Here is a 14,888-nt window from a genome sequence, read left to right on the forward strand (position 1 = left end):
ACTAAACCCCAACCATGTCATGTCCATACAGACTCCCTTTATCACTTCTTCATGCTCACAACAAGCTGATGTTTAACAAAGTGCAAACGACTGTGAACCGGTCTGAGAAACAAATCCCTCATTAAATAAAAGGAAACAACGTTTTATCTTCAATAATTCCACTCATGCTACTTGTTATTTAGAAACTGAGCTGTGTTTCGGAACTGAGAGGTACACAATATCATGGAGCAATATCTGTGAACAATGAAAACATTCATCAACTTGTTCAACTACAGAGAATATGCAGCAGTACAATATGACTCATATAGTAAACAATGTACAGTGGCAGTAGCTGCAGCTATATAAAATTAAACAATAAACATGATAAGATGAGCTCGTAAATATGCTTAATCAGTGATTATTCTGGAGTTGAATGTAATCGTACAGTTGATTGACAAAAAAATAAGAATAAAGTACAAAAACACAAAGTGTGTACCTAAAAGAAAAGTACAAAGTGTATACAACCTAAAGTTTGTCCAAAAAAACAAGACTTGTGTTTAACAGGATGCACAGTAATTGGAAAAGGGTACCTTTGTCATTTTTAATACTATCAAGTCACTGTCATAGTTTAAAGCTCAGATACACCTAAAAACTCTTCTTTCTTCCTAATAAACTGTTGTTTTTTATCTCATCACTGCATTCATCCACTGATCCTTTACAAGATTATCACAGCCAATAATTCAACATGTCGACATGAACATAATCGAAATAAAAGAAAAAATGTATCCTACGTTCAATAAACTGCCGATTAGCCATTTCCCTTTCATTTCCAGATTTATTCATACATTTGAATTTAGACTGGGTCATTGCTTTTGAAATAGCATGCACGTTGTTGTTGTTGTTTTTTTTTTTGTAATTTGTAATTAAGTTTGTTTCATCATGTCTCGCTCTTTTTTTTTTTTTTGGAAACTGTGCTGTTTATTGACTAAGACTCTTCTCCAAAACCAGTCGGGGGGGAAGAAACCCTGCTACATTGTCTCCTCCAGGGTTTTCCCCAACAAAGACACATTGTGTTTGGGCATAATGAAGGGAGTTATTTGGCTGTGTGGGGTTTCCAACTTTAGATACGGAGTGTTATGGGTTTCTGCGAGTGCCAACTTGTTCTCAGGCTCAGGAGGAGGACTTGCAGAACAGCACGTCTTTTGTTGCTTTTAAAAGTTTTTGACAGTTTCTGTTCACGTTTTAGAATCTTTTATCATGCAAATGTGAAGCTGAATAGTTTTTACAAAAGATGGGGAAAATAAAAGCACTTTTTGTGAATCAAAGTTTTACTATAACTTTTGAGTCGATCAGATAACTGAAATGAAAGTAGGAGCCCTGAGAACTTTCTCAGATCCAGCTCTATACATCGAGTCTTATTGTCGAGTGGTTTTTCACATGGAGCCGTTTGTCATGCATTCATTTCTATTATTTACTATCCTGTTTCATTATGTGAATTCAGTCTATTCCCTAGTTATTCTCCAGCGAACTGTTGTGCCGTGAGAAATGAGGGATACATACATGCAGACTGTATATTTCTGGCATATTGCTGCATGATTTGTTAAGTAACATTACCGGGTAGTGCAACTGGAGCAGTGAACGAACTTGGTAAGAAAAACGAGAGATGGAATTCTGTTTTCAGATGAGCTTCAATGGGAACTTTTCAAAATGTACATACACAGGTTATATGTGACTGAAAAAGTTTTCTTTATACTTCCCCCTTCATCCCATGGCAGAAGCACATCTTCAGGTGCGGATTGAATCATAAAGCCTATGGCTGAACGTCCATCTTTACACTTTTGCGCCAACAAATAACAGATGACTCGAGCCCTTATCGTGTTGCTCGTTCAACATTTTCAATTTCAGTTTTTCTGTTGCCTAAAAAAATCATTTGTTTTTAAATGGAAACAGGATTGTGTCACTCATTCGCCTGCTTTGTTTCTGCTCCTCTAAACACTGCATTGAGATCTGGGGTTGTGAATTATAAGCGTTGCAGGGATCCTTACTTACCTGGAATACGTCACACTGCTGCTTATTGCCATCAGTCTCCCAATTCTATTCAAGTTACTTGAACACAGGCGCCATGATGACTCCAAATGTAAATGTTGTCATAGAAAGACTTTATAAAGTTCCCCAAGTGTCGCAGAGTGTCACGATGCTAAAAGCCCACTCGGTGTAGTTTCATTTTACATCGTCGCGGTTACGGTGCTGGTGTTGTGATGTCACCACTAAAGTGGGTCCCTGGCATGAAGTCATTCTCCATCTGAACTGTTGTTAATGTCCTCTATGTGATTCACCGCTAATGAATTCCTCGAAATGCACTCATCGTCTGACTCATCTGTGAGGGAACTGGTAGTGATGGATGCTCGCGTCACCGTTGACCAGCTCACGCCGAGAGCGAGCGCTTGATGTCCGCTCTGACGGTGCAAGCATGTACTCCTCGTTTCTGTCCCTGGGTTTACCCACAGAGTCGCGTTTCCTCAGACAGGAAGCTGGCCGGTCACTTCCTCCTGTCTCATTCCCACTAATGGGCCCATAAAACTGCCCCTGGGTCAGGAGAAGGCAGGCATGCGAAGAATGCCGCTGCCTGTCTAATGAGCGACATAATTTACCGCTCGGTGTGGGGAAGATGAGGCTTTCAAGCGAGGGACGTTGTTTTACAAGTCACATAGTTGCCTTTGATCAGCTGAACTGTGCAAACTCCTGTTTTTTTTTTTTTTTTCCTTCAAGTTCTCCAGGAAACACTGGATTTGTGTCTGTATTTGAATCCGTATTTACTCAGTTTGAATGAAGTGATCAGAGCATGATCCTGTGAGCCTCCGTTCAAAGTCTACTACGGTTCCACATGGCTCTTCTTCATTTCTTTCTTTGGAATGACTTTTTCTTTTTCGTGCACGGTGAACATGAGCAGCATTTAAGGACGGAGCTTAACCTTAACCTCAACCTTTTTAATCAAAGACCACATTTTAAGCTTTTAACCCCTCGTTGTGCCACTACATGATAAATGTCTCCCGATCAAAGTTACCGTATTACAGTTTTCAGACACACACAAACCACAACATTTATGTTCCGTATTGAATATTTCAGGTATCATATTCAGCTATTTAAGTTCACAATCATTCTTCAGCTCACTAAAATCAGATTTTGTTTACTTTGCGTCCACAACTGACGAGCAACAGACGTGTAAATATGAAAATCGAACGACTCCCTCAGCTCTTCCTGTTTTTGAGGCTAAATCTTGATCATATTCTGTGAAAGTCCGTAATCTTTCTCCACGTGGGCTTGAGTGTGTGTCTCCTATCAACTTTGTCTCTGATCTGTGTGAAGCAGCCGGTTGTTCCTCCATGTTTTGATCACACGGAGAACAAGGCCATCCTTTTTCAAGACTGCGTTCACCTCCACTAACACGAAGTCAAACAAGACGAGATTATAGTTATTTAGCTTTTGAGGGCCGCGGAGGTTTTGATGCCGAATCTTAAGTGGACTGTCGTCTCCGGCAGCACAGCTGTGTTGTGATGAAGGCTTTAATATGGGGTTTTAGTTTCCATGCAGTTTGACTTCCCTCTCATTTATGTCACCTCTCGCACTTTTATGAGATTCACTCAGAATAAAAGACAACAGGAGACGCACAGTAGTGATTTATACTCAGTCTGTCAGTTCTGTGACGTGCTGTGGAAGTTTTGTTGAACTTTCTTTAGCTGTAGGCTTCTTGGGGGTAACGACAGAAATGACTTTTAATATGGTCCCCAGTTAATGATCAGGATTTTAAATCAAGGTCAGCTCAACCTTTTTGGCTCATTCATTCATACAACTATTCTGAGGAAGAAATAAAAAACTTCAGTGTAGTAGAAAATATGGAGGTGGCAAGCATTTCTGGATGGTTTTTAAAGCTATTCAAGCATATTGCTCAAGTATTTCATTTAGTCTTTTGCTAACTTGGCTTGAGCTCAAATGTCGATAGAACAAAACTATTTCCATGTTTTCATTTATTGGTCAGATTTCTCCTCAGAATTTCATTAATATTTGTTTATTAATGTGCCTTAAGGTCCTGACGTCTTCCGTCTTGTTTCTCTTCTCCCTCAGATGAGTACAATGCCTGGCCTGCCCACCCGGCCCTGTTTCTACGACATCGACCTCGACCCGGTCACGGAGGAGATCACTGGACTCTTCTGAGCGCGCTCTCCGAAGATATTCTCCTGGGTAACGCCTCCTTCACTTCCAGAGACACTCTCCACCCGTCTCGGGGAGCTGGCATCATAGCTTCATAAATATTTTAGAGGCAGTCATTGTCAATATTGTTTGTTACACCAGCTATTATTTCATCCCCGGAGTTTTCCGTTTACTACCTCGTTCACTCGGCGCTGAGGCTCCAGTCTGCGGGGGCTACGCTCTCCTCTCATATGTGTACACACGAAACGTCATCTGGTTTTTTTTTTTTGTTGTTTTTTTTTCTTCCCAGTCTCCCGCTCTGTTCTCAGGATCCTCGGCTCTCTGTGTTCACCATCGCATTCAGCTTCCCTCTTCACCTCCAGCAGGACACTATTTACTCTACTCACTCTTCCCAGCAGCCCAAACACTCCCCACATGAGACGAGCATGTTATGGAGCAAGCAGATGAGCGAAGCATTAGTTTTATGCTTTATCTAAACGCGTGTCCGAAAAGCCAAAGGCGGGGAGCTGCAGCTCTGTTGTATATAAAAGTTATGTTTTTATATTTAACTAAACTGCCTTCAAATACACCAATGAAGAAAAAGCGAACTGGGATGTTCCAGTAATGGTGCTACATTTTTTTAATCTTTTAAGCCAAATGAGAATATCATGTATTTATTCTAGCCGCTGGTCCACGCACAAAGCGTCTGTATTAACGCAAGCTTGAGTTTACTAACCTTTTCTGCCTTTGCAGAAAGTCAAGGTGGATTTTTCTTTCAATGAATAACACAAAAAAAAAACGTTACATTGTTTTGCTAATAGGTTTTCTGTCGTTTTTTTCTACATCGTATATTTATGTTTTAGAAATGCATAGAATTGAGACTCTGAAGTCCAAACAATATTCACATTTATTTGATCTGTTAAACGGTTTGTTGTCCTTCAAAAGTTTGACTTGGTAACCAAGTGTTTAATCTGTAAAGGTTTATCTGTCGGTTGTAACCAGTCGATGCAAAAGTTATCATCCTCTGACATTTCATATCATTCTCACTGACAACGGCTGTTTGTTCAAGCTTTTGCTTCTCAGAATAAAAGTGCCTTCAGACTAAACTCCTCATACTGACTGTGTTGGTGTTTTCATATTCACTACGTCAGGATTTATCAGGAGAGACTTGCTACTTTCACACTACAATTTGGTCTTTAAATACCTCGTGTTGCATCTCAACTGCAGCTTTGTTTTCATTTTGTTGAGGTGAGCTGGCGATCGGTCCCCCCCGGCTGCACCGCAGGATGTCGCATCTGTCATTAAGTGTTTGGGTTTGCAGCAAGGAGCCAGCATACATGTGTGCACATGTGTCATAGCTGCCATTCCACACCTGCTCAGTCTGTTATTCTGTGTTCACCAGGCAGGATCTTTAACTACAGTCGAAGCTGAAAGGAATGCTCTCATTTATACAGTAGTGCTCGTACAGCATGTTTAGTGTGTGTGTGTGTGTGTGTTTGTGTGAGAGAGGGAGACGTTGAACCCTCTTGTTTTGGGCTGATGACAGATTTGAGGCCGCGGTGTTGATGAGGCACACTCTTCGTCACTGCTTTGTAATGCACTGGAAAATCCCAGTATTGTCAAGTTACACTTGTTTGTGTTGAGTTTCTGACTCCATCCTGGAGTCGTGTAAGCTCTCATCTTTTCGCAGTCAAATTTAATAGGCCAACTATTTTCAGTACCAGGGACAGGTCCCTTTGAATGTCTGTGTCGTGAGTAAGTCAAGGTTCAGATTTGTCCCCAGCAGTGGAAAACGGGCCGTTTCCTGACCCCAAACCACCATAAAGTGAGACTCTCCCTGATCACAGTCCGGGCTGGGGGGGGGGGGGGGGGGGGGGCGTTTCTTGTGTTTTCATGCTTTTTGAGTTTCCTCCCACAGTCCAAAAACATGTCTGAGGTTAAGTTGGGACTCAAAATTGCACACTGGCGTGAATGTGACTGTTTGTGATGGCCTCTCTATGATGAACCGGCAACCTGTCCAGGGCGTCCCGTGCTCTGGCCCTTCGTCATCCACATTTAAACGACTGGAATAGACCCAGGAGACGCTACTCATGCAAACGCCTCAGAGCCCAATCCGGACTTGAACCGCGGCTCTTTTTCACTGTGAGGCAAGAGTTCTAACTACTCCACCACTGTGGCCCTGTTTTCTGACGTATCGCACCACATCTAGTCTTGTGGTGTTTGTGCAAATGTTTCACAGTAGAGAAACGGTCTCCACATCCTTTAGCAGCGAAGGTCGAGTTTTGCCGCTTGAGACAAAGTATTTTTGTGGTGCTGTGTCTGGATGAGGCCCCTCATGGCCACATTCTCAAACTTGCCATGTATTTATCTGAGAACACAGCTTCTCTCACAGTTTCTCACAGGGTTTTTTTTTTTTTTTTTCTCCTCTCACCGAAATAAAGCAGAATTTTCTCAAGTGGAAGTTTAATGTAAAGGCCTCTGAACGTTTTCAACAAAATATCAGGTAGATTCAGTTTCAGATTATAAAGAAATTTATTTATTACAGATTTCTGCTTGAAGTTCACAATCCTAAAGTTTAATAATGCATCAGTCTGTTTTACTGACGCGTAGTCAGCAGAATGTAATCAATTATGTTGACTTATCTGCATTTCAATGAGAACCAGACGGCAAGTGTGACAGACGAGTATTTGTTTGCGAGTACTCGTTAGCTCCCCCTCCTCTTCACATGCTTTGTGTCTTTAATGTGCCCTTACATTACTGTTCTATTGAGCGGAGACCGTGACATGTCCGGTAAGGCTTTCACTTTAATGAGAACCTCCTTCCCCCGTCCTCCTCCTCCTCCTCCCCTCCTTCCTCCCATCCTGCTTTTCCAGATGACATCAGCCTCACTGCTGATAGACCGACTGTGCTGAAGGTCATCCGCTGACAAATTTATCTACGGCGGGATGGGGGCACCTCTTATAAAGCTTTCTATGTGGCTCATCCTCGGTCGTTGATCTACTTGTTTGTTTTTGTCATGAAGACTTTAGTAAACTAAAATATCCCGCGTTATAAAGGCAGCCTAAAGATACTTTCCATAAACTGACACTAGAAAGACACTGCCTTGTTTGGTCATATTACAAAGTCTTTAAATTGTTCATCAGTTAAATGTTTTACATGAATGATTTTAGAGTTGAGGTTAAGTGTTGTTGATCTTCTCTAGCAGGATCAGCTGCACCACCACTCCTAGAAGATAGGACGGGTTAACAGGGGACGCATCAACAAAGTATTTGTAAGAAGTTAAGAATTTCAACCAAACCCCTGGATATTTTTGATAAATGTTCAGAAATGCACTTCCCTATTGTGTGTTCATGTCTGAGCTCACATGTAAAGATCAGTGAACGGATGAGGAAAACTCGTGCAGTCCGCAGAGTTCTCGGTATAGACCGACAGTGGGGCAGCTCATCATGTGTCAGTGGACGCTTTGGCCACATGGGATTTCAGATCTATTAAGTTAGATCTCTTTATGCCATTGGTACTAATCTCATCAACACGGCACATCCACACAAGGCTTATTTTGGAGTTTAATGGCTGATAAAATCAATGAAATTTGAAACATCTGACTTCACTTACCCCATCAAGCAGTACACAACATTGAGCCCGTTGGTCCACAGTGTCTTTTATTTACGCTGATGAAAAATGTTTTGGAGTAAGTCGAAACACATACGATCTCTCTGAGGAAATCTTCCATATCCGCTTCATTCAGACTTGTGCCGCGTAAACCTTGTCTGGGTCACTCAGACAAGGTGCCAAAAAAACAAAACACGCTCTGCTCATTCAGTCATCAATTATCCCAATACACATGGAGAATATGTAAACTCCACACAAGGAATCCCCAGATTCAAACCCAGGGTGGATTGAGTCATGCAAACCACTGTGACACTCAAAATCTCAATGCCAGTCGCAAATGTGACCTCATGTGGTTTACTGGTTAGAACAGTCGCCTCACGTCCGGAACATCCTGGTCCCAATCTACTGACGGTTTGGAGTTTGCATGTTCTGCGTATGCCATTGGCTTTGAGTTGACTTAAATTACTTTCAGGTCATTTTACTTGTGTGTTCAGTGCAAACCCTTTTTAAAAAAATTTTTTTTACATCCCCTCATTGTCTTCCTACGTGAGTTTTTGTTTTTATTGTGTGTGTGTTTGGGTTCTGGCTTACATGCCAGGACTCTCAGGGCTCAGGACTGTGAACTTGGCTTGTTGTGCATCGGGCTGTAATTTGTGCGTTCTGAAATTCCAAACAAAATGCCACATGGCTTAACCTGCAATTTACATTTAAACCTCAACTCTCTAGTTGCACGCACGCACGCACGCACGCACGCACGCACGCACGCAGTATATCAACAAATTGTCAACATGTACAACCTGCTGTATGTCGGGAAAATTCAGGTGACTAAACAAAAACTGCATAGACACTATATTAAATACACTTCGGAACTTTTCTACTCAAAACAAACTAAATAAGGTCCAAAAACATTTGATACTTTCCGTTTGTGACATTTAGTTTCTATGAAGAGGATAGAATATATTATCAGAATGAATGTATTTTTATTATTATATTTTTCCAAATGATTTAGCAGACTAATTCTAAATTCTCCTCAAAATATGTGCAAAAATCCTATTATCTGCTTTTCTTTTTAATTCCACTGAGAGGAGCGTTATCCAACAGAACACATAGACGCACAGCAGAACAGCCACGCTGAGCCATTGAAACACGGTGGACCGACAACAAAAATGGAAAATAAAAGCCAATTGTATAACCAAAGATAGTAGGTGACAACAATCGCACACCCAGGCACCGGTGAAAGACGTCGGGGAGGGGAAACCAAAAAGCCTGAAAGGAGAGACAGAGATGGAACGTCAGAAAAAACATGACGGAACATGAACATTTACACCTTTTTGTATTTTAGAAATAAAAAATAGCCCAGTGTTGTGTAGAAATATGTATTTATGATTAAAAACCATATCATTGTTGTTTAAAAAATGCTTTTGTCTGCACTTAACGTTCCTCATTACCTTAATATGATTTCTTTGACCTGTAATATCTGCACTGTGATTGTAAACTGACCAAACACATGGATTATGTATCACTTATAACTGAAGATTTGAAATGGGCATAAGGTCAGTTTGCCTCTCTTTGTCCACATGATCAAAATAGTATATATATATATATATATTTTATGTTTCTTGGACAGTGTTCACAACTGTTAGTGGTTGGAAGGTAAAGCCTGCTGTGTTGTCGCTGAGTAAATGCATTGGTATTATGTAATTAATTATTAAGAAATGTGATCACTGACGATGTACATAGCCGTTCACTGAGAGGACCTTTTATAATTATATAGTAGATCAAAAGTTTTTCTTCATCTATCCATCTGCTTTGTTCATTTAAGGGTTGTAAGGTCTTGGGGGCTGGTCCCAGCTGAGTCTTCAAGGCAGGACACCCTGGAAAGTCGAACCGAGAAACGGACAATCGCACACGAGCCCATGCACTAGTTCACTCAATACACATGTCCTTGGACTGTGAGAGGAAGCCAAAGTACCTGGAAACAAAAACAACAAAACATTCAAGGAGAACATCTAAGCCAACACAGAAACACTCCCAAGCCTGAAATCAACCAGTTCAAACCTCTGTAACACTATAATACCTCATGCACTTTTATCTTGTCACACACACACTGATAATCAGACCTTTGGACAATTAGAAGTCAGCAATCTATATTAAAAGCGAGCTTTTTCTTTCTTTCTTTCTTTCTTTAAGGAAGGCAGAGAGAAAAGGAGCATAATGTAAAATCCAAACAAAAGTGTGTGTCCCACCTGGACTGGAACTAAGGACTGTGTAAATGTGAGATGGAGCGAATACCTGTTTAAACAGTTTGTGTCATCACAAATATAATTAATATAGATCTTGAAAGTGACTTCTTAACATGTGTATGTTTTCTCATCTCTTTCAACGGTCGTGGTTCCTGCTGTGTACCGCGTTGCACCAGCTGCAGTGTGTTTGTCCCACGAACTGCACTCGGCTCCTCCATCAGCACCGTCCGTGATGCTGCAAGGCGTGCCGCGCGCACCGGAGCCCATGTGATCCTGGCGGGAGGTGTTGGAAGAGGCGGGGGTTGGGTTTGGGGGGGGGGGGGGGGGCGTCCTAAAAGAGTTTTGCTGGTCCTCACACTTCATCACTCCAGATCCAGGCCACCCCGAGGCGGAGCTGCACCGCAGAGCTCGCACTTTTCTTTTTTTTCCCTCCTCCTTCTTCTTTCGCCGGACTCTTTGGATACTCGCTTCTTGTCTCGCTCGCTGGAGAAGCTTTTTGTTTTCTTTTAAGAGATTGAAACGCAAGCCAGACGAGGTCCATCTTTGAAGACCCTTCGCGATGGGAGCAGAGAGCTCGGTGCAGCGGGACGGGAAGAGCCAGGAGGAGGATGCCTCAGCCTCAGCCTCAGCCTCCGGCGGTGAGCTGAGTGCGCAGGGGAAGGTGCTGCAGGAGGACAGCGTCCTGGACAGCAAGGTAAGGCCCACAAACCTGCCCCTGCTATCTGTTTTATTAATTCTTTTCTTAAAACATCAGTCTATCTGCATGTTTACAAACATACCTGCCCCCCCTCCTCCTCCTCCTCCTCCTCCTCCCATCCGGTGCGCGTCAGTGATGCGCTGCGGCTCCATGTGCGCCTTTTTTTTTTTTCTGCTGAGTAATGAGTCGACTTGTCTGCAGTCCCGCAGTAATAAAAAAAACGCAAGCAGCTCAGCCGGGTGCAGATTTACAGCCACACAGGCCCGTGGAGTTACTCAGCAACGCTCCACAGCAGCAGTTTGTATTTCATTCCCACAGAGCGAGTCAGTGAACGCGTCATTGACTGAGGAATCAATTATTTTGTCATGAAAAGCATTGAGGTGAGGTCACGTGACGCATACGTGCGTGTGTTGCAATTCCCCTCTTTAGTCTGCGTTATTTCATTGTGACGCTCTGAACAAACAAAGCCTGATTGAAAAGTTGTACGGCCTGTAAATACTGGAGTTTCAAGTTCAATAAAACTTACAAAATGACACTTGAATGGTTCTATACAAACAGCTCCACAGTAAGCAATGGAGAAATTAAGTTGATTTGACCTATTTGATATAACAAAGTTAAGGAAATTCAATGAGTGACAGTTTGAAAAAGTCAATTAAAACTGAATTTCATTCAAGTAAATAGTGACTTTAATGAAATCAGTTGGCTGTTTGAATTCATCATTCAGTGTGCGGATTGGTCAAGCGCCGTACTGAATTTTTATTCCTGCCATAGAGCTCATAACAAAGTGACGAATGCTAAGAAAGTGTCTGATCCACATGAAGAACATGAATTTATCCAGCTCACAGACCAACAGTGAAGCAACACAGTAATTCTTCACAACCTAGTGGCTGACAGCTGGATTTGTTTCATCGAAAGCGCACTGAAGGAAAACATAAATCACTAATAAGTTGCTGCACCGCTTGCTAATCTCATCAAACTTTTTCATGAAGACTGAAATGTTTTCATTGCTACTTTGCAAATTCATTTTGAAGGGGAAAATAAACATGATCTGGCAACATCAGGCTGTGATCATTGGATTTGGTCACATGTCAGACAGACATGGTCCAGGACACTGTGACCAACAACACCGATGTGTCTGTAAATGACAGTTAATAAGCCGGAGTTTATCCATTCTGAACGTCACTGTATGTTTAGGTTAAAGCTACACAGACTGTTATGAAAGACAGCATGGTGTCTTTATTTCCCTGACCATGCAGGGCTCTATGGTCATTATCAGCGTCTCGCAGGCGCAGCTTTGTTACCCTGGTGCAAATTGCTCAGTATTGTGTGAATAGATATTTAGTAAGCTGCTCCTAATGACTAACCTAGACGTCACCACCTGCTCTAGCTAGGCCACATGCAACCTTTCAATAGATTGATTTTTTTTTTTATTGGCCGTAGGTCAGAAGTCACGTTTTGTAGCCCGCACCTTTTCTTCAGAGGTCACCCGAAAGGTCGAATGAATTCCACTGAGGTGTCAAACAGAAAACACAAATAGAACTTAAATCAATATTTAATCTCGGCTTTTTTTCTCCAATTTTTCTTTCATTCTCACGATAGTGTTGTGTGTACTCACGTTGGAATGGATAAGCTGTTGTTTTCCACGAATTGACTTCATGCTGGGACGTTTGTTTAATGCTGGGACTCTTATCGCGGGAGCAGTGTTTTCGTTCACATTTCTCGATCGTGACACTGGAATGTGTGATATGAAATGTTTCAAAGCTGCTGATGTGACCTCTGTACCTCGATTGTGCCGTGTTGTTCCAGCTGTGGCAGGTGATGCAGTTTGTGAGTTCAGACTGTTTCTCCCACATGGAGCAGGTTGACGCAATGAGAGCCCCGTTTCTTTCATCTATTTGTTCCTTATTAGTAACAAGAGGATAACAACAGCCTATATGCTGGGATTTTTTGGTAAATATTACGTCTGTAGATCTCTGCAGCCTAAAGTTTGGAACTTTTTCACATGACTCGAGTAAAGCCATTAATTCGAATGTGATTTTATTTTAATGTGATACGCGTTTAAAAGTTAATATGATTGGTTATTGATTTCCTCAGTTATTCTGTTGTGCTTGTTTGACAAAATTTTATGATGCCTGAGAAAATAAATATGGTTGATTGGCTGCTATGAAACATTTATACTTGTGCTGAAATAGAATATATTTGCGTCGCGTCTTGATCTGATAAAACAGAGGTTATATGTCTTTGACCGCCTTCTCAGACAAAATTGATTGACAAAACTGGATAAATGATATAATGATATAATATAAATGGTAATCATTTCATTTGAGATAAAACTGGAGTCACACGCACCTTGATTCATCCAATCGACAGCTTCATTATTACATTTCTGAATCATTTTGGACTATTTAGATTGTATGTGTCAATATTGTTTGGTGAGTGATTGGAGCCTTCTGACAACGTTTCTCCTCTACCGACAAAACCTGATCCATTTGTTGTCTTGCATGAGGATTAACCACGACCTCGGCTGCGGCACCAAGCATGTCATCTCAGACTAAGTAGAGAGCAGCAATAAAAACACAGAGAAGCTTTCTCTGTAAGTGATCCATGTTTATGTAAGCTGAATTAGTGATCCTGAAGCCTTTTAGTCATAATAAATAGTAAACAAAGTGTTGAGAAGAGACAAACATTTGCATCACTTTGGGTGTTTTGGGGTAAAAGAGGGGGAAGGTGGGCGCGTGTTTGGACGGCGAATGTTTGCACTTGCACTCCCGGTTGATAGACAGTCGATATCGCCTTCACTTCACAGAGGAATTTTAGAAATGCCACCGCTAATCACCTTCATGCCTCCGTGACTCCGCGGCACCACAACTGTTATCGAATTAAACATGTTATGGCCGTAAAGCAAGTGGACATCTAGATAGTGGACATATCTCAATTGTGCTTCATCCAACGAATAAAATCTGGTTAAAATAACTCCGATGAGTTAAAGTAATAAATGAGTGAAAATGGATTGCCGCTGCCTGTGCTGTTATGTAATGAACAGACCACCTGAAACCTTTCTCTAAGCTCTTTAAGAAATAAAACATGACATGCTCATCAATAATAAAATGTTTGACTTGTATGGAATGAAGGATTGCACCCGTGTGTTTATTTCTCTTTCTCTCTACAAAGTAATGTTAAAATAAGTCATTATTGTTAAACGTCCTTGTTATGCGAATGTGTGTCCATTAATAATGTGATTTGACATCTCATGAGATGTATTGATTTGAAACTGACCAAATATAGGACTTCTAGTACAAACTCTAGTTAATTGTGGCAATAGCATCATTAGGTCATCAATTTCCCAATAAATTCATTCGTCACTGTGGGAAGTAAATGAAGGTTGAACAGAATAAAAGTCTTTATAGCGAGGTGACGGCACTTCTCCCCTTCCTTTCTATCGACTTGCCATCAGCAAACCCACATTAAAGGCTGAACAAAGGCGAAGTCTCATCTCTGGGTCAGCTTGAGTGAATTAGACGAAGCAGCTCTGTAAACAGCAACCGAAGACATATGACTGAACGGTCTGCCTGGTCACAAGATCGCTCCAGTGAAGCTTCATCAAACTGTATGTGAGCAACTCTTACGGGACAAAGGTTGACGCATTCGATAAACAAAATGGTTGCCCCCTCCCTTCTGTGAGGAAACTAAATCCTGGAAGCTTTCAGTCTGCTCTCCACTGACTCACAGTCGCAGTCACCTGTGGGACGTGAATCACATGCCGGCTCCTCCAGCCATCACAGTGGCAGGTGACTCCAATGATCCAACATCATGTTATATAATGTAATGTGTGCTGATTAAGGCTCGTACGTTCCTGTATAATGAGCTGCGGCTGATCAGACGCTGCTTCGGCTCTGATTATCCTGTTAAGCAGAGAGAGAGCGAGAGAGAGAGATGAGGGAGTGAGACAGAAGAGCCATTGAGGATGGGCTGCGTTTGAGACGAGTCCGAAGCCCCCATGTTCAGAGGAGAGCAGGTCGGCGAGGCAGCATTTTGGGTGGGCAGAGGAAAAAGGGACGAGTGTGGAGAGCGAAAAAAAAAAAAAAAAAGATGTAAAAGGAGAGGGAGGAGGTTACAGGGGGGCCCGCCAACATGACACAAAGACAGATGAATCAGCCGCTTGTTCTCCCTCC

General features: G+C 41.9%; 2 protein-coding genes across 2 annotated transcripts in view; both read left to right on the forward strand.

Moving 5' to 3' along the window:
* The window catches only part of mthfd1l (methylenetetrahydrofolate dehydrogenase (NADP+ dependent) 1 like), a 31,631-nt gene extending 26,352 nt beyond the window's left edge, over positions 1–5,279 (forward strand). The window contains exons 27-28 of the mRNA XM_080490640.1: positions 4,102–4,218; positions 4,478–5,279. Coding sequence (XP_080346766.1) covers positions 4,102–4,191 — 90 coding nt within the window. The 3' untranslated portion in view covers positions 4,192–4,218; positions 4,478–5,279. The remainder of the gene's footprint in view (positions 1–4,101; positions 4,219–4,477) is intronic.
* A 5,094-nt stretch (positions 5,280–10,373) lies between these two features.
* Positions 10,374–14,888, forward strand: part of akap12b (A kinase (PRKA) anchor protein 12b) — a 40,574-nt gene continuing 36,059 nt past the window's right edge. Inside the window, exon 1 of the mRNA XM_080490103.1 lies at positions 10,374–10,713. Coding sequence (XP_080346229.1) covers positions 10,579–10,713 — 135 coding nt within the window. The 5' untranslated portion in view covers positions 10,374–10,578. The remainder of the gene's footprint in view (positions 10,714–14,888) is intronic.

Source organism: Lipophrys pholis (assembly GCF_963383615.2).
Source record: "Lipophrys pholis genome assembly, chromosome: 21".
Classification (NCBI taxonomy): domain Eukaryota; kingdom Metazoa; phylum Chordata; class Actinopteri; order Blenniiformes; family Blenniidae; genus Lipophrys; species Lipophrys pholis.